This window comes from Amblyraja radiata, chromosome 12, assembly GCF_010909765.2.
Source record: "Amblyraja radiata isolate CabotCenter1 chromosome 12, sAmbRad1.1.pri, whole genome shotgun sequence".
In the NCBI taxonomy this organism is placed as follows: domain Eukaryota; kingdom Metazoa; phylum Chordata; class Chondrichthyes; order Rajiformes; family Rajidae; genus Amblyraja; species Amblyraja radiata.
In genome coordinates, this window is record NC_045967.1 from 33,170,073 (window position 1) to 33,194,063 (window position 23,991).

Genomic DNA, 23,991 nt, shown 5'->3' on the forward strand with positions numbered 1-23,991 from the left:
TCTGACTCTTGTAAATACAGTTCAGTCTCCCAACTGTATGCTACAAGGCGGGCCATTGAGTGTTTCCATCAAGGTGCTCCATAAAACAGTTGTTAAAAGTTTTATATATTCCACACTATCAATGCCACTGCAGTTCTGCAAGGCTGCTACCTTTATCTTGTACATCAGTAGTGTTAATGACAGTGCATTTGTACAAAGAAAACTACACAGTGTATACATAAAGGCTCTTTTTAATTTCTTTGCATTGTGTCACCTCCACTGTTGATTTCACATGTTTAGCCGCTGCTCTGTTTCGCAGCCAGCCTCTTGTCTCTCTCTTCAGCAATGGTTAGGCGGATACCCTTCCCACGAGGCAGGGAAACCCATGGCTTGTTACCCTGAGTGATAGAAAACAAGTCATACATAGGTCAACAATTATTTATGTGGTCTACAGTTTCAGTAACAAAATGACCTCCAATTATCACTATTTCCGATTAATATCAAAATTGACCAATTCAAAACTCACCTTTCCAATAACAAAAATGTTGGAAAGCCTGGTAGCAAAGCTATTTCCATTAGCATCCTTCACATGAACAACATCAAAAGACCCAGGATGCCTCTCCCGGTTTGTGATTACTCCAATACGTCCCAAATTAGCACCTCCTATCACCATACACAGGTTGCCTGCAAGTACAAAGATATGCAGTAACAGGTCAATGGGAGACAAGCTTTTTAATTTTTTTTAGAATACAGGCCAAAATTACTGTTAACCTTGTATCCTGGATCATATTGCACACCACTTTACTTCATGCCAACTCTCACTGAAATGCCAAAAATATGACATAGCACCCAGACCACTTTCATGGCTTGTGGGTTAATTTGCCTCAATTGCTCCTCGTGTATAGGGAGTGGATGCATGTGGGATAACATAGAACAGTGCAAATTAATGAACGATAGCAAGGATTCAGTGGGCCAAAAGGCACACTTCCGTGCTGTATCTTTCAATCAATCAATGACTTAATTATATCATTATATATATTCTGCATCAAAGCAATTGATATATATCTAACCAAAGAATTACAAAATAAATCATGAAGAGGAAACCTGTACTGTACTTCTGTATTCTTTTCAGTACACGTTTGCAAGAAAATGGAACATTATTTTTTTGCCTGGAAGAAATGTGAGGAATCTTTATTTAAGCTTCTGCTTTGTCAAACACGTTTTGAACCATATGTCCACCCTTCCCCAAATGCTCAGTCAGGAAAAGAGATGGCCAGGAGCATCATGATTATAAAAGTGAATTTGTGCCATTGCTAGAAATCAAAATTTAAAATAGTAAATGCTGGAAATACTCAGCTGGTCAGAACATCAAGAGGGATTGATAAATCTTTCAAATAAGTAGACCTTTCATTGACCAGCAACATGGACTTCCTTTATCTGCACATATGCTGCACATTTGAGCATTTTCTGTAAATCTCTCAACTCAAAATATTGTCCATTCTATTGTAACAATCCAGGTACCTGTGTCAAACTTAATGAAGTCTGTGATCTTGCCAGTATCCAGATCAATCTGCACAGTATCGTTGACCTTGATTAGAGGATCTGGATAGCGAATGGTTCGCGCATCATGTGTAACAAGGTGTGGGATTCCCTTGGTGCCCACTCGAATCCTCCTCACTTTGCACAGCTTGTACTGCAAAACAAATGAAAATAATTAATTACACACAAACACCAAATGGGGAAAGAACTTAAAACTGCACAGTTGCGATGTCTTCCCATGGAGCTTTTGATAACTTTGCAACATTACCCCTACTCCTGTACAAACCTATTAAGATATTATAAATTCCATTATATTATATAATAAGGAATTTAAAGATATTGGGGGGAAAGGGGGTCACTATTAAGCATAGTGTGATTGATTTGCCTAAGGTTTTTAGTTTAGTTTATTATCACGTGTACCAAAGTAGTGACAAACCTTTGGTGCGTGCTATCCAGTCTGCAGAAAGACAGTACATGATTACAATCGACCCATTCAGTGTAGAGATACATAAGGGAATAATGTTTAGTGCAAGGCAAAGCCAGCAGTCAATCAAGGATAGTCTGAGGGTCACCAAAGAGGTAGATTCAGTTGCCTGATAACACTAGGATGATTCAGTTACCTGAACACAGCTGGGAAGAAACTGTTCCTGAATCTGAAGATGTGCGTTTTCACACTTCTATACCTTTTGCCTGTTGGGAGATGGAAGAAGGAGTAGCCAGGATGTGATTCGTCCTTGATTATGCTGCTGGCCTTGCCGAAACAGCACCAGGTATAAATGGAGTCAATAGAAGGGAGGTTGGTTTGCGTGATCGTCTGGGCTGCGTCCACAATTTCTTGGATGAAACGGTTCCCAAACCAAGCTATGATGCACCCTAATAAAATGCTTTCTGTGGTACATCTGTAGAAGTTGGTGAGAGTAGTAGGGGACATTCCTAAGGCTTCAAAGGAAACCTTTCTTGGTCATTGTTTCAATATGGTTGGTCCAGGAGACGCTGTTTGCGATATTGACTCCTACAAATTTGAAGTTTTCAACCATCTCTGCTTCGGCACAAACTAGATTTAATGCATTCCACAAACTTTGCTTTCTGAAGTTGATCAGCATCTCAATGTCTTGCTGACATCGAGAGAAGGGTTGTTGTCTTGACACCAGGATACAAGGTTCTCGATCTCCTTTCCATACTCCGTCTCATCATTATTTGATATCCGGCCCACAACGGTGATGTCGTCTGCAAATTTGAAAATTGAATTATATTTGTACATGACTGCAGTTGTGGGTGGACAAGGAGTGAAGGGGGCTGAGAACGCATCCTTGCGGAGCCCTGATGTTGAGGATTATTGTAGAGGATGATCTGTCCTCTATCCTCACTGATTCGGGTCTGTTGGTCAGAAAGACGAGGAGACAGAGTGCTGACATCAAGTCCTGTGAGTTTGGTGATGAGCTGGGACAGTATAATGGTATTAAAGCCAGAGATGTAGTCTATGAATAAGATTCTGACATGGGTGTCTCTCTTACCCAGGTGTTCTAGGGATGAGTGTTGGGCTAGGGCGATGGCATCGTCCCTGGACCCTTGTGGCGGTAGGCAAAATGCAGTGCGTCAAGGCCACTGGATAGACTTGATTTAATGCGTTCCATAACAAGCCTCTCAAAACATTTGATGATGGTGGATGTCAAGGCCACTTTAGCATGAGGTCTTGCTTTTCTTCAGCACTGGAATGATGGTCATCTTGAAGCAGGTGGGTACCTCAGAACGGTGTTGGGAGAGATTAAAGATGTCCACGAATACTCCTGCTAGCTGGTCTATGCAGCTACTAAGGACTTGGCCAGGAACTCCATCTGGGCCAATTGCTTTTTGCAGGTTTACCCTCAGGAAGGCCGATCTAACCTCCACTGTAGTCACACTGGAGTCTGAAGGGCCAGGTGTCACTGCCCGGTTGTTTTTTTGCTCAAAGCGAACAGAGAGCATTCAGATTATCAGGTTGGCTCATACTTTCACCAATGATGTTGCCTGCCCTTACTTTGCAGCCAGTTATCTTATTCAACCTTGCCACATTCTCCATATGTGGTGAGTGATTATACTGGGACTCAAGTTTGTCCCGGTATTATCACTTAACATCCTTGATGGCTTTGCAGAGATCATAGCGGGCTTTTTTGTACCGCTCGGGATCGTTTGACTTGTATGCAGCAGACCTGGCCTTAATCTGTGAGTGCGCCTTGCAGTACATCACGTCTTTCTTGGGAATAATTCAATTCTCCCTCGCTAGAACTGCTGGGTTCAACAGTCCTGTATGACTAGCCCAAATTTAAGAGATGGAGAACTATCGGTGATAAGTTCCTGATTAATGAAAATTGATTTTTTCATTACAATTAATTTCATACTATAAACAATATCATGCCATCTTTAAATCAGCTGTTTTCATCTCTTAAAGGACAACTGGGTCCCTAAACAGCTCTTTCCGAATAAACATAATAAAAAGACAGACAGGCCCATCAACTTCTATTCAATGTCAACATCAAGTACACACTGCATTAAATTGCATTTCCCAACAGATCCGGCCATTTAACATTCCGCATATTTTTGAGTTTGCACTCGAAACATAGATTTCCAGACTATTCTGAGAGTCAGTGAATCTGACCTTTTGCTCCTCCACTGAAAAACACAACTACTTAAAGTCCAAACAAAAACACAACACTCTAGAGAAAATCAGAGGCTTCTGCTGGGTCGATAACCATATAATTAATTTAGAAAATAATACCGACCGCTTTGCAGTCTTTCAACATGAGCCACAGCAATGGTGGCAGCCCAGGATGCAAGCCTTTGCTCACTTCATGTATCCAGCACATATTCAATTGAAATCCATGAAAGATGATCCAAACTCATTGAACCTTAGCTCTTGCTGGTCATTCCATATTTTGATCAAAGATTCGCTTTCATAGCATAAAGCATTAAACAAAACACTGCCAACAGCCAACAGTGCAGCCAGAACTGTTTTGCACAAATGAGAAATGGGTTGTTTCAAAAAGAAAAGAGCACAATATCCAGGTTTCTCTTGAACACATCATGCTAAAACATGGCTGCATAACAATCCACAATGGAACAGCTACCTTTGCCTCCTCAGCAGTGATTCTATGCACAGCAAAACGACCTTTTGTATCATAGATCAGACGGAAATGCTCATTTGTCTTATCAATGCTGATGACATCTGAAAATTAATAAAAAACATGCACAATTTTAGAAACCAGAATTCATGGTGTAGGGACATACAAGCTTCCGCGCTCCCCCAATTCATGGTAGTGTCCATTATTTAGAAATGCATTATTTACATAATCTAAAAACACATCAACTAGAGAGATATCCAAACCATACACTGAGTCTGCGGAATATAATAGTCAAAGATGAATTCTTCAGGTGTCCTCTTAGTCTGAATTTAGACAGACTCAAACAAGTGTTTGAGTATCTTTGCTGCCGTAAATTATCGCACAATACATATTAACAAATATAATTTGCCACTAAGCCACATTAAAAATTAATCATAACCGAAGACCAAAAACTTTGCCGAAGGGATACATTTTAAGAAGCATCTCAAGGGATGGAAGCAATGAAAGGGGATATTTCCAGTTTAGCTTGTCAGATTACGCATTACTAATGTAATGACGATTAGGGCAGAATGGTGGTGCAGAGATTAGAAATGAAGTGGAAGCCACTATGCAGGAACTTGAAACAAAAGGAAAAAAAAATATTCAAGCACAAGCCAGTGTTGGCGCAAAATACAACAGGTCAGGAAGCAAAAATTTCCAAAACAGAACTTTAAACATGGCCAGCAGATATTTGGATGGCCTCTAGTTCAGGGGTTTTAACCTCTGAAACATGCAATTTGATCTTATTTATCAAGAAATAGCAATTAATAGTATTGAGAAGCTCTTGGAAACGGAAACATGCCAAAGACAATGTACGTCAAACAAAGCATGCAAACGACACCAACTGCATTTAGAATCCCCGGTATGGTAAATCCTCTTCCTTACCCATGAATCCAGCAGGATAGGTGATATCTGTGCGCACTTTACCATCAATCTTGATGAATCGCTGCATGCAGATTTTCTTCACCTCATCCCCGGTTAAGGCATACTTCAGGCGATTTCTGAGGAAAATGATGAGGGGAAGACATTCTCGCAGTTTGTGGGGACCAGTCGATGGACGTGGAGCCTAAATTTTTTTTACAAATTAGTTCAACATAAATCAGAATTTCAAAAAACTTAAGACAGTATGTTCCAATAAAAATCTGAAAAATAACTATATAAAAATAAAACTATTATTTAGTTTTTTCTTTAACTAACATATCATATTTTATTATTCACCATTTCTCTCTGCCTTCACGTCATTAATAGTGCTGTGAATCTCCAGCTCTCAAAAGTGTTATTATACTCTCAGCACTGTACCTCTCTCCATGTAAACCCTTCCTCCTTTTGTTCCGTCCCTCTTCCCATATTTTCTGCCATACAGAACTTTTCCCAGTTCCATTGAAAGGTCAGCAGACCAAATGGTTAAATATTTCTCAATGCTGAACTGGTGATTATTTTCAATTTTTTAAAAAATATAAACACTTTGACAGAAACAACTCCTTGTAACTCATTCTGCTTTACTGTAACCCAAGTGGCATACATCAGAAGATTTTTTTTAAAGTTGTTTCAACCCACAATGAGGTAACATTACTTGTACTTGTTAAACACAAATGTTATTTATGTATTATACAGATCCACCACCGATTTCCTAGGACCTCCTTTAATCTGGACTACCCATCAGCGGATCAAATTTGCTCCCTGGGATTAAATCCCAGTTCCATTGAAAGGTCAGCAGACCAAATGGTTAAATATTTCTCAATGCTGAACTGGTGATTATTTTCAATTTTTTTTAAAATATAAACACTTTGACAGAAACAACTCCTTGTAACTCATTCTGCTTTACTGTAACCCAAGTGGCATACATCAGAAGATTTTTTTTAAAGTTGTTTCAACCCACAATGAGGTAACATTACTTGTACTTGTTAAACACAAATGTTATTTATGTATTATACAGATCCACCACCGATTTCCTAGGACCTCCTTTAATCTGGACTACCCATCAGCGGATCAAATTTGCTCCCTGGGATTAAGGCCCGGCCAGAGCCTGCGGTTCAGTTCCCATACCCAACTTCCGAGGCCAGGGCAACGGTGGCACAGCAGGTTCTATCCCGACTACGGGTGCAGTCTGTACAGAGTTTATGCATTCTCCCCATGAGTTTTCTCCGAGATCTTCGGTTTCCTCCCACACTCCAAAGACGTAGTTATGTAGGTTAATTGGCTTGATGTATGTGTAAATTGTCCCTAGTGAGTGTATGTAAATTGTTCCCAGTGAGTGTAGGATAGTGTTAATGTGCGGGATTCGCTGGTCGGTGCGGATTCGGTGGGCTGAAGGGCCTGTTTCTGCACTGTATCTCTAAACTAAACTAGATTGATCGGTGGGCAGAATGTGTCCCCTGCGGCTGGGACCTTAGAACCCCGGCCTGGCTGAAGCCGGTGGATTCCCACAGCCAACTTTGTAGACGGGTATCTCAGACCCCCCCCCCGTGGTCTAAGCAGACTGTTCCAACTCCTCCTTGACCTCCATTGATCCGGCAAAACTGATAATTCAGGAAGGCTCTGGAACCAAGGGTGCCGGAACAAAAATAAATCAGTGGTGGCCCTCTGCATGTAGGACATTAACTGCAGATAATTGTAAAACAGCAAATTAAGGAGAAACATCCAGTCAACTTTCAAATGGCCAAAGCTTCTGTGATCACTGCAACCCTACTTCAGATTTAGGTTTATTCTGGTCACATACTACAAGACTACAGAATATGGTTCCGCAGAAATATAGCATAATGGTTCCAGAGAAAATATCCAAAGTCCGTAATGAGATAGGTTGGAGAATCAGGACTGTGCCCTGGCTTATGGAAGAATTGAGAGAAGGAAACTGTTCCTTCGTCTGGTGGTAAACACAAAATGCTGGAGAAATGCTCTACCCTTCAGGTGTGAAGGGTCTCGACCCAAAACGTCACCCATTCCTTCTCTCCAGAGAAGCTGCCTGTCCTGAGTTACTCCAGCATTTTGTGTCTACATTCGATTTAAACCATCTGCAGTTCTTTCCTACACTTAGTCTGGTGGTGCTCACTTTCAAGCTTCTCTATCTTTGGCCCAAAGCAGGGAAATAGAGGAATAGCTGGGATGGGAACGGTCCTTGATTATGTTGGCTGCTCTCCTGAGATAGCATGTCTGGTTCGTGTGATGGGGTCATCACATAACTACACCATCACATAACTTCTACATCCACAACTCTGCAATTTGTGGGCAAAGCTGTTCCCAAATCAAGTTGTGCTGTTTATCATCAGTATGTTTTCCACAACTATATTAAAACAGAGTAGACAGTACAAGCATGTAACACCACCACCTACCCAAATTAAAAAACACATTCCAGCTTGGCTGTGCTGTCACTTCACTTAGTACTTACAAATACACCGGTCAGTTTATCCAGCATCCAGTGGCGAGGAGCCGCCAGGCGCTTCAGGTGTTTCTTCGGGCCGCGGGCCTACATTGACAAGAGAATTGTTTAGTTCCTGGCTGCAGGACGAAGACCGTCCGCCGATCGCACTCACCTCGGTCCCCCACCGCCCACCCACCCACTCCCTGCCGGGACCAACGCTGTCCCCGAGCCCTGCCTCGCAGGAGGCGAGAACATCCCGCCGCAACCTTCAACTCCAAGTCCGGGCTGTAGGTCCGGTCCGGGCCGGGGCCTTCAGCGCGTAAACATTGAGCCACAACACTTGAAAGCGCCTCAAGCCGACACTTGCATCTTATATGAGGATGCGGTGGAGCCGCGGCCTAGGCCTAGACCGAGCGCCGAGCCGTTAGCCGCGGCTACCCGCCGTATTCAAAGCGAAAATATCGGACATCGCGCAATCCGCTTGGGATAAATGCGCCCCGGACCCAGCTCCCCAGCTGCTGCCAACCCGGTATCAATGCCCGTGGGTTGATTTCCCCGCTTTACGGGGTGGATGTTGCCGGATTGCCGCCCGCGGCCCGGCCGCCGCCCTCACCATCTCTGTGTCTGCGGGGAAAAGGAGCGCTCTCCCACAATGCACCGCTCACCAGCCTCCGCTCCCTCCGCGCTGCAGGTCCACTGCGCCTGCGCGCCGCGCCGCCCGGGCAACATTCCTCTAGTCCGGCACCTCAGATCAGGTAGTGGCGGATCAGCGGGTGCTCTGGGCGGCACCAATGTTAACAGCCATGTGCAATGTATTGTTTAAGAAGAAACTGCAGATGCTGGATGCTCTCATTTTGGTTGAACTGGTTGAGTTCACTGGGATTAAATAATCCTGTGTAAAATATAAGAACGTGCAATACATTGTCTGGTGGGATACCGGAAAGAACTGCAGATGCTGGTTTAAATCAAATGTAGACACTAAATGGTATTATAAAGGACATTTCCCACCCCGGACACTCCCTGTTTGAACTGTTACCGTCAGGCAGACGGTACAGATCTACAAGGACAAGGCCAAACAGACTTAAAAACAGTTTTTACCCCACTGCTATAAAGGCACTAAATGTAGCCGCCAAGGACCGCAGGGGCGATACATACATACATGAAATCGACAGAAGGATGTAGGGCTGGGTGTTTATGTGTGCTATTTTTATGATATTTATTTTAGTTGTTTATCTTTTTAAATATTTTACCTTGTATGTATCGTTAGCTTTTAGAAATGTTTGAATGGTGCACTGACTGGCTGACATTTTACAATTTCGTTGTACATGGTTCATGTTACAATGACAATAAAGAAACTATTCTATTCTATTCTATTCTTAGACAAAAGTGCTGGAGAAACTCAGCGGGTGCAGCAGCACCTATGGAGCGAAGGAAGTAGGCAACGTTTCGGAAGTCTGAAGAAGGGTTTTGGTCCGAAGCGTCGCCCATTTCCTTCGCTCCATAGATGCTGCCGCACCCGCTGAGTTTCTCCAGCACTTTTGTCTAAGTACAATGTATTGCACGTTCTTATATTTTACACAGGATTATTTAATCCCAGTGAATTTAACCAGTTCAAAATGAGAGCAACAAATATAGAAGAATGGAGATCCAGACTATGGATGCTGTGGATGATCAACCATGCAAATGGCGGTGCTGGCTCGAAGGGCCATATGACCTACTCCTGCACCTATTGTCTATTGTCTGTACGGAGTTTGTACGTTTTCCCCGTGACCTGTGTGGGTTTTCCCTGGGATCTCTGTTATTTTCATTTTGTTTATTGTCACGTGTACCATGGTACAGTGAAAAGCTTCTGTTGTGTGCGAGACTCCTCCCACACTCCAAAGACATACAAGTTGTAGGCAAATTTGCTTGCTATAAATGTAAATTTGTAAATTGTCCCTGTTGTGTAGGATACTGGCAGGGAACATAAAAACTGACTGCAAAAGCTTTTATAGATATGTGAAGAGAAAAAGATTAGTTAAAACAAATGTAGGTCCCTTGCAGTCAGAAACGGGTGAATTGATCATGGGGATCAAGGACATGGCAGACCAATTGAATAACTACTTTGGTTCTGTCTTCACTAAGGAAGACATAAATAATCTGCCGGAAATAGCAGGGGACCGGGGGTCAAATGAGATGGAGGAACTGAGTGAAATCCAGGTTAGCCGGGAAGTGGTGTTAGGTAAATTGAATGGATTAAAGGCCGATAAATCCCCAGGGCCAGATAGGCTGCATCCTAGAGTACTTAAGGAAGTAGCCCCAGAAATAGTGGATGCATTAGTGATAATTTTTCAAAACTCTTTAGATTCTGGAGTAGTTCCTGAGGATTGGAGGGTAGCTAATGTAACACCACTTTTTAAAAAGGGAGGGAGAGAGAAAACGGGGAGTTACAGACCAGTTAGTCTAACGTCGGTAGTGGGGAAACTGCTAGAATCAGTTATTAAAGATGGGATAGCAGCACATTTGGAAAGTGGTGAAATCATTGGACAAAGTCAGCATGGATTTATGAAGGGTAAATCATGTCTGACGAATCTTATAGAATTTTTCGAGGATGTAACTAGTAGAGTGGATAAGGGAGAACCAGTGGATGTGTTATATCTGGACTTTCAGAAGGCTTTCGACAAGGTCCCACATAAGAGATTAGTATACAAACTTAAAGCACACGGTATTGGGGGTTCAGTATTGATGTGGATAGAGAACTGGCTGGCAGACAGGAAGCAAAGAGTAGGAGTAAACGGGTCCTTTTCACAATGGCAGGCAGTGACTAGTGGGGTACCACAAGGCTCAGTTCTGGGACCCCAGCTATTTACGATATATATTAATGATTTGGACGAGGGAATTGAATGCAACATCTCCAAGTTTGCGGATGACACGAAGCTGGGGGGCAGTGTTAGCTGTGAGGAGGATGCTAGGAGGCTGCAAGGTGACTTGGATAGGCTGGGTGAGTGGGCAAATGCATGGCAGATGCAGTATAATGTGGATAAATGTGAGGTTATCACTTTGGTGGCAAAAACAGGCAAGTAGATTATTATCTGAATGGTGGCCAATTAGGAAAGGGGGAGATGCAACGAGACCTGGGTGTCATGGTACACCAGTCATTAAAAGTAGGCGTGCAGGTGCACGCAGGCAGTGAAGAAGGCGAATGGTATGTTAGCATTCATAGCAAAAGGATTGAGTATAGGTGCAGGGAGGTTCTACTGCAGTTGTACAGGGTCTTGGTGAGACCACACCTGGAGTATTGCGTACAGTTTTGGTCTCCTAATCTGAGGAAAGACATTCTTGCCATAGAGGGAGTACAGAGAAGGTTCACCAGACTGATTCCTGGGATGTCAGGACTTTCATATGAAGAAAGACTGGATAGACTCGGTTTGTACTCGCTAGAATTTAGAAGATTGAGGGGGGATCTTATAGAAATGTACAAAATTCTTAAGGGGTTGGACAGGTTAGATGCAGGAAGATTGTTCCCGATGTTGGGGAAGTCCAGAACAAGGGGTCACAGTTTAAGGATAAAGGGGAAATCTTTTAGGACCGAGATGAGGAAAACTTTTTTCACACAGAGAGTGGTGAATCTGTGGAATTCTCTCCCGCAGAAGGTAGTTGAGGCCAGTTCATTGGCTATATTTAAGAGGGAGTTAGATGTGGCCCTTGTGGCTAAAGGGATCAGGGGGTATGGAGAGAAGGCAGGTACAGGATACTGAGTTGGATGATCAGCCATGATCATATTGAATGGCGGTGCAGGCTCGAAGGGCCGAATGGCCTACTCCTGCACCTATTTTCTATGTTTCTATGTTTCTATAGTGTTAGTGTGCGGGGATTGCTGGTGGTTGCAGACCCAGTGGGCCGAAGGGTCTGTTTCCGTGCTGAATCTCTAAACTAAATTAAACAATTTTTTTTAATGTTCCTTTAGCTGTTAATAGGTAACAGAGAAACAAATATTGTAGCTATAAACTAATGGAGATACAAGAGGAATGATGTGGAATCATGTTCAATATGTAACAAAATTATATGTCTTGAGGATCTTTTTTGTTTTAACTAGTACTTTTTTGTAGGTGGAGTTAGTGTCAAATTTTGCTCCACAATTATGAGTACAGAGGGAGTATTGTAGGGGACTAAAAACATTTTTTTTGTAGGGGACTAAAAACATCCGATCAGCAGAGAAGATGATTGGCTGCAACCTTCCCTCCATTGATGAACTGTACACTGCAAGGGCCAGGAAGCCAGCGGGCATGATCATCTCTGACCCCTCTCACCCTGGCCACAAACTCTTTGAATTACTTCCCTCTGGAAGGCGACTCCGGACTGTCAAAGCTGCCACAGCCAGACATAAAAACAGTTTTTATCCACGAGTAGTTGTTCTACTCAACAGCCAAAAATCTGTAGCCTTCCTTTGATCTGGTATTTTGTTGGTTCACATGCTTGATCAATGGTGTTTTATCATTAATGTATTATTATTAATGTTTAGTGTTTTCTGAGTCATTCGTAACTGTCACTGTATGTCATGTTGTTACTTGTGGGTGGAGTACCAAGGCAAATTCCTTGTATGTGAATACTTGGCCAATAAACTTACTTACTTACTTACTTTGCGGAGCACAGGTGTTGGGAATTATTGTGTAGAAGGTGCTGTCAGCTATCCTCACTGACTGTGGGCGGTGGGTCAGAAAGTTGAGGATCCAATGGCAGAGTGAATCCGTGAAAAGCAACTAGCCCGGATGAAGTCCATGGCCGTGTACTCAGGACATGTGCGAATTAGCCCGTAAAGGTATTCAGACATCTATAACTTCTTTCATAGCTCCATTCTGAGATCCCTACCTGCTTCAAGAAACCACTATCAGCCCAGTTTCAAAGAAATTTAAGGTAGTGTGCCTTCATGACTAATGTCCAGTGGTTCTGACATCCACCGTCACAGGGTTCGAGAGACTGGCAATGGCGTCTATTAACTCCCGGACAGCTTTGATCTCCTACTGTTTGCTTAGTTTTACAACAGGTCCACAACAGACGCCATTTCCCTGTCACTGAACTCATCTCTGGAACACTCGGACCACAAGGACTCCCACATTAGATTCCTGTACTGACTATAACTGTTTTCCAAGCTGAAATCCGATGCAAAATTATCTCCAAACTTTAGACCTAGGAATCAGCACCCTCTCTGTCACTGGATCCAAATGCGGGCATATGAGATTAGTGAAGATGGAACATCTTGGTTAGCATGGGCAAGTTGGGCCGAAGGGCCTATTTCTGTGCTGTTTGACTATGAATTTATCAAGGATCACCTCCATCTGAGCCATGACCTCTTCTTGCTGCTAATGTCAAGCAAGAGGTGCAGATTTCTGAAGTTGAAGACAACCAGACTCAAGAACAGATACTTTCCTACAACTATCATATTCTCGAACTGACTGTACAACCCTAACTGAACTCTGTGGACAACCTCTAGCACTACCAGAAACTTTTTTCACAAATTGTATTTTTCACAAATATTTTTTTTTACTGTCTTGCAAAATGTATGCCTAATGTATGAATAATTTTATGTAGAATTTATGTTTGAACGTTCTCCCCATGTCCTGCGTGGGTTTACTCTGAGATCTCCAGTTTCCTCCCACACTCCAAAGACGTACAGGTTTGTAGGCTTGGTATAACTGTAAAAGTGTCCCTAGTGTGTGTAGGATATTGTTAATGTGCGCGGATCGCTCGTCGGTGCGGAATCAGTGGTCCGAAGGCCGTTTCCGCGCTGTATCTCTAAACCAAACTAAACTAAAATGTGCCCGTGATGTTGCAAGCTTTTCATTGTACCTGCACCTCACTGAATTTGTGCATAAGACAATAAATTCGACTTAACTTGAATTGGTGCACCTCAATACTTCCTGCTCTACTCTTTCAACACCATGGCTGTCTGGATACACGCAACTCCAATGCCATCTAAAATTCACCATGCTGAATTATGAGTCAGTGCAGGAGATAGAACACCTCGTTAAGAGGTGCCGCAACAATTTCTACACTAATCATCACTTTTGAGTTAAATTATTCAGATTCTCTCTCAAGGCTGGCAATTCTAACAATATGTGCCATTTGCCTGTTTGAAGCTTCATGAGGGTAGAATGGTTTTCAGTTCCAATATGCTGTACCAATATTTTTTTGAATTGTTTACAGATGAATTAACTTTTTTTTAAAGTATTTTAACTCAGTAATTGTCATAAGCATTGTGATTGGAGATCCATGCTTACAATGAGGAAGCCCTGGCCTAATACATTTCAAAGCAGTGAATACCTTAAAGGAGATGAGGAGGCAAAAAAAGGGTGCAATTGAGAAGACAAAGATAATAAACAAATAAGAGTAGGCAGCAGAAAAAAAAGTTACATTATGGAGGTATGAAGGGAAATAATAGTTTGGAAGGTAAGATGTATTCATTATTTTTTGCACCATTTCTTCTTTGAATGACACATTTTTCATACAAACAAATTCTGACCAGACTTTCGAGATAAAGTGTAGAAACAAGCCCTTCGGCCCACCAAGTCTGTGCCGACCAGCGATCACCCCATACTGTCAGTCAGAATTCTGAACCACAAAGTGAAATCTTACATCGCTCAGGCAACTCCATGAAATGAAACACCTGATACTCTTTCACTTGAATATAACAAATCGTATGTTTATTAAGTATCAGTGCTGGTAAAGTAATTTTGGTGGATGTTATACAAGTCTACAACATGCTCCCCAGAATGTCAAAAGTGCTACAGTTTAGGTCAATTTTTTTACAATGTGCATTTATTAAACAGCACCAGCAAGTGACCTAATGAAAAGATGTAAATTGACAATGCTATATTATATAGGATGATGTTCCAATTGTTGTTCCAATGGGTAAAGTTCATAAGAATTTACAGAATTTCCTCCAAAGATAGCTCTGGAAATATTTTACATCTGTGGTGTAGATTAGTTTGATCCTTTATTTTATTTCTGTTATACAAAGTTAAAAAAAGAAGCGAGATAAGTGCACAGCCACTCAATTACTAAACAAGTGTGAACATTACACATTTTGTGTGTTCAGGAGTAGCTACATTTAACCTATGGCAGAGAAGAATTGAATATTATTTCCATCACAAAGACGCCATGTTCAAGCATTCAATGAATACATTGGTGCATTTCAATGTGAATTGACTCATCTGCATTTGCTGAATTTCCAGGAAACTATTCCCTATTAAAAATATTGCTGCACTTAATCTGTTGATTATACAGAATCTTTTTTTATTACTTTTGTGATGGTGCTGGAAGTCATTTTCTCCCGATAATTGCCCCAACTATTTTATGATTTCATTCTTTGAGTTAACAATACACAGGGTGGGGTAATATATTGGCATACTGTAGATAGACTAGCAACTAACTAGCAGAAAACAATGAGCCAGTAACGACTTACCACAAGGATCTGCTAAGGCCCTTAACAATTTACAAAACATGTTGAAAACCTGGATAAAGTATGCAGTTGCCAAATCTGCTGATGATCCAAAATTGGAAGGATTAGGAAGTTGTGATAAAGATATAACAAACCTGTAAAGGGATATGGGTAGGTTATATGAGTGGCAACGAGTTGGTAGATAGAGTACAGTATGGGAAAGTATTTATTTAAATGTTGCAGAGGAAAAGGATCTACAGGTTACAAGTACATGAAACATAAAAGGTCAGTGTGTAGAAATAGCAAGTTATTAGAAAGATCAAGCAACTGCTTGCCTTGTTGTTGAGGACATGGAGAGCAAACATCAAAATGTTGATGCCAATTTAAAGGACACTCTTGACAACACACCTGGAGCAGTGTTCAGCTTTGGGCTCCACATTTAAGGAAGTGTGTGCATGCATTGGAAGCAATGCAGAGAAGGTTCACAAGGAATGAATGGATTGATGTATGAAGAAAGGTGCACTGATTGGACTTATTGGTGTTTCAAAATTATGGGATGGTATTATTGATACAAGTAAGATTGTGAGTGGGATTCACAGTACGATGCCAAGAGGATGATTACTCAATGGGAAGGAGGAGGTGTCTAGAGCTTGGAAGCGCTGTTTCACAATAAGGGGGTCATCTATTTACTTTCTCAGAGGGTCAGTGACATTTTAGAATTCTCTATCCTAGCGAGATGTGGAAGCAGTCATTGAATATCCAAGACAGGGTTCCACTCGGATTTGAATTACACTGAAGTAGAGGGGCATGGGAAAAATTGGTTTTCTGGGTCAAGACTAGACCACCCACAATCTTGTTGGATGATGAAGCAGGTACCAAGTGGCTTTCCGGCCAGTTCCTACTCCCACCTCTCCTGTTTTTATGCTATTTCCACCCTTGTATGTGATGTGGTGCATTTTGCGTCACACTCTGTGAAGGAACGTGTTCTCAGGCTAATTGATGATGCTTTGAGTGCTAGAATTCACCCTCTGGTGAAAATTGTTCTGTATTGAATTGCAGTCCATTACTTCTCAATTGTTTCCTTTATTTTACTATCCTTAATAGATGCATAAGCACAGCTCTAACGTCTTTTCTAATGTAAGACCAGTTGGCATTCTGTCGTTTTATGAATCGCTCACGAGGGGAGGTGAAGGGAAATTCAGTTTCGCCTATTTAATTCGCGTCCTGGCCACAAGGGGATGCAAGAGAGCTCCCTCCCTGGCAAGCAGTGACTTTACGCCTTCCCTGGCAGACAGGGCGAGGGGGAAATAAAAATATAGTAACCGGTGCTTGTTTTATATAGTGAGCTATGTAAACACCACAGCAACTTAAATCATCGGCATACCAGTTCAGGGACTTGACTTGAGGTGAGATCTGGCAACAATTCGTTTATTTCATGTTGCCCCTCCGATATCTCCTCCATTGGGCGATTTTCCACCTTTGTTTAAGCAACAGACAAAATAGGGTTGGGGAAGAAGGTGAACAAACCCCAGAAGCGTGGAGACGGTGGGACGGAGCGGACTCCTTGTCTGCCCTGCCCAGCGCTGCGGCATTATGAAGGTAGCAGAAACCAGGTGTAATTTGTGGATAGACTGCAAACGCTAGGATCCTTGAGCAAACAAACACCTTTGGCCCGGTTGAAATGTAGGTTCACTCCTGTGTTTTCACCGAACGGTAGAGCAGCTGCCTTACAGTGCCAGAGGTCATGATTATGGGTGCCGTCTGCACGGAGTTTGGACGTTCTCCCGGTGACCGCGTGGGTTTACTCCGGGTGCTCCGGTTTTCTTCCACACTCCAAAGACGTGCAGATTTGCAGGTTAATTGGCTTCGTAGTTTGTGTAGGGTAGTGTTAGTGTACGGGGATCACTGGTCGGCGCGGACTCGGTGGGCCGAAGGGTCTGTTTCCGCGCTGTATCTCTAAAATAATCAAGTGTCAGTGTACATGGCAAAGTGGGTGGGTGGGTGGGTTCGAGGAGTCCCGACCCCAGTGCCGACCACCCATCAGCGACTGCACAAATCCGCCCAGCACGCCGCTGTTTTCCACCCAACCCCGAGATTTTCTGCAGAGCCCAAATGAAAGGAAATGAAATAGGAAATAGGAGATATTTGACCGGTGGTATTTAAGGGCAGCTCCGAGACCCTGTTTCAATTTCTCCAGTTCAAGAAAGCAGCAGGAACCATCCGCACACGTGGGCTGTTTTAAGGCAGGACGTCTGAGGTCGTCAATCCCCACTTCTGCACTTCCCAATGAACACATTGAACGCCGCCACCCGTGTCATTGTCCATGGGCAGAATAATGATGCTCTTTAATCGGTTCGGCTTGTCAGTGGAGGTATTTCCTTGAAAGCTGAACAAACCTCTTTGAATAAAGGTGCAACTCTGACCGGTACATTACCCGAGCCTGTAACACAGATTGTAGGTAAGAAACTGACTGCTATCGTTCTCTCGTCCTGTCAGTTGGGGTGAGTTGGAAGCTGTTGAGATCAGGTCAGTCCGCTCAGTGTCCAGGCTGCTCCGCTGTCAGCAAGTGACCGACGCCACGTCCGAGGTGAAGTCAAATTCATTGTGGCCCAGCCAGAGTTCGGGCAGCTCGTTCACTCGGTCCAAGCCCAGCTCCAACACCAGGGTCATGAGCACGTCCTCGTCGATGAGGTCGGTGTCGATGATGCCCGGTGCGTGAGGGGCCGGGGTCCCCGCAGTGGCCTGAGCCGAGGGTTGCACATCCCCCAGGGCCTGGCCGTCCCCGGGCAGCGGAGCTGGCGGCAGCGCCGAGCTGTGGTACTGGCTGTTGAGTTTCTGCAGCTGCAAGCTGGCCAGCAATTGCGGGCCGTGCAGGGCGAACGACTGCTTCTGGACCCCGCACGAAGAAGCGAGCAGCGCCGGGTTAAACTGCCCGCTGGAACCGCTGGGGACCCTGCTCCGGACCACCGAAGCTCCGTAGTGAAGCATCGCGACTGCCTCACGCTCCTTCAGTCCCGGGTAACTAATCGGCTTCCTGGACAACAGGCAGGCAGGAACCTGAACAGTGAAGAGCAAAAAACAACTTTAAATTAACTCCAGCAAGGAGGATAAATCGCATTCGGTTTTCATTAGGGAACAGACCGTAACAGATATGTCAATCCCAGGACTGCTGTTTCATCGGCTTGTACTTGCTAGAATTCAGAAGATTGAGGGGGGATCTTATAGAAACGTACACAATTCTTAAGGGGTTGGACAGGCTAGATGCAGGAAGATTATTCCCGATGTTGGGGAAGTCCAGAACTAGGGGTCGCAGTTTAAGGATAAGAGGGAAGTCTTTTAGGACCGAGATGAGAAAATCATTTTTTACACAGAGAGTGGTGAATCTGTGGAATTCTCTGCCACAGAAGGTAGTTGAGGCCAGTTCATTGGCTATATTTAAGAGGGAGTTAGATGTGGCCCTTGTGGCTAAAGGGATCAGGGGGTATGGAGAGAAAGCAGGTACAGGATACTGAGTTGGATGATCAGCCATGATCATATCGAATGGTGGTGCAGGCTCGAAGGGCCGAATGGCTTACTCCTGCACCTTGTTTCTATGACTTTAGTAGTTGTACTGCTTAATGTTTCTAATCGCAATGTTGCAACGTGTAATTTTTAACTTTATGTTCTGTAAATTGCATATAGTGGATTCTACAAACAACATATGGGAACAACACATTTGGCACAAGCTTTTTTTTTCGGGATTTGCCTTTTGCGATAATTACAAGCAATTCCAACCCGTTTTACATTGGCCCTAAGTTGACCGTCTGACATTTTGCAAGGTCTATCTCACTTGAAACTGACCGTGGTCGATTTTATAGACTGAGGACCAGGCTGAATATTGACCTTGAAATATAAATGAAAGTGGAACTAACACGAACTACCCTTCCACAGTAACTCGATAGATATTAAAACTGATTCTCAACATTTTTTTCCATCCGGTTCCGTTTTCTTTACCTCCCATAGAAATATTTTCAAAATTAAATAAAGTTATTGAGTGACAATTTCAAAATATAACGGGAAAGGAATGGAGGGTTATGATCTGAGTGCAGGTAGATGGGACTAGGTGAGAGTAAGTGTTCGGCACGGACTAGAAGGGCCGAGATGGCCTGTTTCCATGCTGTAATTGTTTTATGTTTATATGGTTATACCTTTCATTATTCCATAGATGGATACAAAATCCTGGAGTAATTCAGCGGGACAGGCAGCATCTTTGGAGAAAAGGAATATGTGACTTTTCAGGTCGAGACCATTCTTCAGACTCTCCAGAGATGCTGCCTGTCCCCCTGAATTACTCCAACATTTTTGTGTCTATCTTCGGTTTAACCCAGCATCTGCAGTTCCTTCCTACGCTCCTTTCCCTTATTCCATGTCCACTTTTTTTTTCTTGCTTTATTTAAAAGTGGTTTCTGGATTTCAGGTATTTGTATTGACTTAAGATAAACACAAAATGCTGGAGTAACTCAGCGGGACAGGCAGCATCTCTGGAGAGAATGAATGGGTGGCGTTTCGGGTTGTGACCTTTCTTCTGTTCCTTTGTACACATTTGCATTGACCTTCTAGATTGTGTTACCAAGACACAGTTTTGCAGTTTTCTCGGGAACATGGGTTAACTCACTACGCTACTAAAAATAGCAGCAAAGATCCCTTCCCGAAAACCAATAACAACATTGCAGCGTATTTAATCAATTACTCGATCAGATGATAGACACAAAAGGCTGGAGTAACTCTGCGGGACAGGCAGCATCTCTGGAGAGAAGGAATGGGTGACGTTTCGCGTCGAGACCCTTCTTCAGACCAGCCAGGGGAAAGGGAAACGTGAGATATAGACGGATAGACAGTTTGAAGAAGGGTCTCGACCCGAAACGTCGTCTATTCTTCTCTCCAGAAATGCAGCCTGACGCGCTGAGATAGTCCATTATGTTGTGTCTATCTTCGGTTTAAATCAGCATCCGCAGTTCCTTCCTACACCACAATCAGATGGGTCTTTATTGGTCGAAGGCATCGACAGTCCCCATAAACGCTCAGATTTAAAAACGTATGGAGGCGATCTCTTCAATGGGGGATGTGGGGGGGTGGGGGGGGGGGGGGGGGGAAGAGAGGGGGTGGCTGATGGTAAATGGGACTGATGGCCTGTTTCTGTCCTATACGACTATAAACTCCACATGAGAAGCTCTCAATTCTCTCAGCTTCCACCTTCCGTCTTTTCCTAAGACACAGGATGAGGCTGGTTTGGCCGTTGAATCTATACCAGCTCTCAGACCAATCCAATCACTTCAGTCATCCGTTCTCTCTCATCTGCCCACTAGCATCCAACCCTCTCCTATTCTACCCCCAGCCACTACAGAAGTAATCTCCTGTTGGACCCCCAGATGACCTACAGAGGTGACCTCCTGTTGGACCACCCAGACCTGTCCTGCATTATGTTTACCATTGTCCACTTTACTCATTTCTTGGGCGTTTTTTAAACTTCTACTGGGCCCTCTTCAATTTTTACATTCCGTGATTGTATTGAACTTTTCGAGGTGTGAAAGACACTGTGCTTAGCTGTAACTTTCTAATTTTCTAATGCAAAACACACACAGTACCAGGTAGACGAAGTTTCGGGTGGGGAACCTTCGTCAGACTGAAGAAGGATCCTGCCCCGAAATGTCGCCTATTCATTCAATTAGGATGTCCAGGGTAATGGGGAGAAGGCAGGAGAATGAGGTTGCAATGGAAAGATAGATCAGCCATGATTGAATGGCGGAGTGGACTTGATGGGCCGAATGGCCTAATTCTGCTCCGAAAACGTATGAACTGCATTCCCTCCACAGCTGCTACCCGACCCACTGAATTTCCTCCAGCACTTTGTGTTTTGCTCCAGATTCCAGCACCTGACCCTCATGTACTATTTTAGTAAGATCATATTTTAGTGATAAGGAACCGCGTGCAGAGTGCTAGAAAAACATAATAATCGGTAAGAATTAAATATAGATATTTACACAGATGAGGGATGTTCTTGGGTGGGGAAAGTCAGAGACCTACGAGTTTTTAACGAGAGCACGGGATACGATATGGTTGGCATGCACCATGTGAAACTTGTACAGAATGGCGTGTGGGGACATGTTGACAGTACCCCCATTCCAGGCAGCTGGACTTATTTTGACCTTTTCATAAATATTCACTTGCTTTAAACTCCAACAGGATCTGATCGGCCCGGCTCCAGCCGTGTCACCCACTGGAAACATTTAACCATATATATATATATCTTCAACAGAGTGCCGAAAGCTGCGGCAGCGGGGGAAAAACACCAAGCTGGAAGCCCTTTCCATTGGCTTTGACATATATAATTGTCCGAAATTTAAATTGTTGTGAATAAGCACAGGGCGTCAAACAAAGGAGAAGGGGGGGGGGGGGGGGGGGGGAGAGGTCTTTGATCCACGTGAGTTGGGTCATCGGATGCCCTGGGTTAATGTCTTAAGATTTCTGTTGCAAACTTGATCCGATGTAGGGTGCAAGTTCCCATCCCACTCCCTCGTCCCCCTTTTCCAAGAATGTCCCCCCCCCCCCCTTCAATGCCCAGCTACGGTGCGGCTATACCCCCCACACTGCCGCTGTCCGGAGCGCTCAGCAAGACAGCTCACAACCCAATGTGTCCTTCAAAGGCACCAGCCGCTCGGTTAAATATAACGATGTCAATTACTTGCAGCGAGAAGGATATCAGCGCAGATTTTCTCCCGCTCGGTGTCCCAACGAAGGCAGAGTTACCGGGTGTTCACTCCGGTGCTAGACTACCTCGGTGTGAAGAATGATCGACGCCTCATGAGCTCCTGTCCGCGCCGCGCTCCCTCCGTCAATCCCCAACTGCAATGTAAGAGCTTTTCATTGGTCTGGCACTTTATTCTGCCCCAGTCCCATCAGTATTCACTGACACAAAGTACAGATTTCAGTGAGCAGGGCGACTGCAAAACCTGGTCTGGATTCAAGCGCTAGAGGGGAAGAGCACATCAATCTACAGCCGAAATTAGACACACAAAACTGGAGTAACTCAGCGGGGCAGTTCCTTCCTACACATGAATATACGGCCCAAAGATCATTACAGCCAGCTCGGTGTTTTTAAATTGTGACAACTGTTGCAATGTGGCCTTTTCATTTTCGCATGATGAACCAAAAGTAAGCTTTCACCGCCAAAGGGGGAATATTACCAACAGTGGGGACACAGTGGTGTAGCTGGTTGAGTTGGCGTCTCTCACCACCAGAGACCTGGGTTTGGTCCTGAACTTGGGTGCTGTCTGTGTGGAGTTTGCACATTCTCCTTTTGCATGTGTTTTTGGTTTCCACCCACATCCCAAAGACGTGCGGGTTTGTAGGTTAAGTTGCCTCTGTAAATTGCCCCCAGTGTGTAGGGAGTGGATGCGTAAGTGAGATAACATAGAATTAGGGTGGTAGATGGTCAGCATGCACCCAGTGGGCTGAAGGGCCTATTTCATGCTGTATCATTTAATCAATCAATCAAACGTGATGCCAGCGCACTGCTTGGGAAGGTCAAAAGCAAAATCCCTCAACCCGCCTTATTGATTCAAATTGTGTATTAAGCAATTGGTGACTAATGACTGAATCCAGTCATGTGCAATTAATAAAATATTATATTTCAAATATGTCCGCTAATACTGATGAGAAAACTGAAGAAATCTACTCATAAATATCCACAACCAGAATCAAACAGCAGAAAGCACACAATGACTTAATTATTACACATCTACGAAAAAAATAATACCGATGTTTCCACTAATGGATCACTTGACTTCTCATTGCTCAGCGCTTAGTGATGTGAACCACAGAGATAAGGAAATCAATCTCTTGTCTGTATTAGTCAATTTCAGCCTGAATGAGACTCCGGTGGTAGAAATTGAATCAGTTCCCCAGGACTAGAGATGGCACCTCTGATTGCTATCAGCTGATCCAGGATAGCATGTGTGCAGAATCAGGTGGCATGTGTGCAGAACAGGTCTCCACTGTACTGCTTGCCCACTATTAATGTTGGTGCCATTAGGCTAAGGCAGAGGACAACATGGGGCAAAGGTCCAAATGTATCAACACCATCAGGAGGAGAGAGTATTTTAAAATATTTAACTGGCTTTCCTGAGAGTGTATTTTAAGAGCACCATTTGCAGCAGAGACTATTCCATTCGAGCATGATGGACATTGGATAGGGCAAGGTATAAGTGAGGAAATAAATGAGCAGGCAGGTTCTGCATCTGTGTGATTGCCACATATGCAAACTGCACATCCTCATAGCAGCAGAAAATATTTGCCATTGATAATTGTAGTTTTATTATTCATTTCCCCAATCTTCCTTAATCGCATGTTGCATTATCAACATTAGGGAAACATGCTTATCAGATAAAAATAAATGCCTTCCAATTAAGCAAGAAAAATTATTTCATATTTAGGTATAGACTCTCTCAGGAACTATCAGTCGAGCCCACATTTACCTTCACTCTCACTGACCTTCACCTGTAGAATATTTGTGATGTCAACCA

General features: G+C 43.5%; 2 protein-coding genes and 1 long non-coding RNA gene across 3 annotated transcripts; all 3 read right to left on the bottom strand.

Moving 5' to 3' along the window:
- Positions 1–212: 212 nt before the first annotated feature.
- On the bottom strand, positions 213–8,728 carry rps4x (ribosomal protein S4 X-linked). Its single transcript, XM_033030424.1, has 7 exons — positions 8,627–8,728; positions 8,041–8,118; positions 5,541–5,721; positions 4,623–4,720; positions 1,501–1,672; positions 506–663; positions 213–377 (listed from the first exon to the last, which is right to left on the bottom strand). Exons 1-7 carry the CDS (start codon positions 8,627–8,629, stop codon positions 276–278), a joined length of 792 nt encoding a protein of 263 aa, XP_032886315.1. The 5' UTR covers positions 8,630–8,728; the 3' UTR covers positions 213–275.
- A 5,937-nt stretch (positions 8,729–14,665) lies between these two features.
- LOC116979029 lies at positions 14,666–17,243 on the bottom strand. Its single transcript, XR_004413620.1, has 2 exons — positions 17,063–17,243; positions 14,666–16,886 (listed from the first exon to the last, which is right to left on the bottom strand). It is a non-coding gene; the product is annotated as an uncharacterized LOC116979029 (long non-coding RNA).
- A 746-nt stretch (positions 17,244–17,989) lies between these two features.
- Positions 17,990–18,418, bottom strand: cited1 (Cbp/p300 interacting transactivator with Glu/Asp rich carboxy-terminal domain 1). The gene has a single exon (XM_033030904.1). It carries the CDS (start codon positions 18,416–18,418, stop codon positions 17,990–17,992), a length of 429 nt encoding a protein of 142 aa, XP_032886795.1.
- Positions 18,419–23,991: the final 5,573 nt, after the last annotated feature.

Coding starts and splice junctions, on each gene's coding strand:
- cited1 (XM_033030904.1), bottom strand. CDS start 18,418: ATGCTTCACTACGGAGCTTCGGTGGTCCGGAGCAGGGTCCCCAGCGGT.
- rps4x (XM_033030424.1), bottom strand. Junction 5,722..8,040: donor ATAAACTGACCGGTGTATTT/GTAAGTACTAAG, acceptor AAAAAAATTTAG/GCTCCACGTCCATCGACTGG. Junction 4,721..5,540: donor CTATCCTGCTGGATTCATGG/GTAAGGAAGAGG, acceptor ATTAATTTTCAG/ATGTCATCAGCATTGATAAG.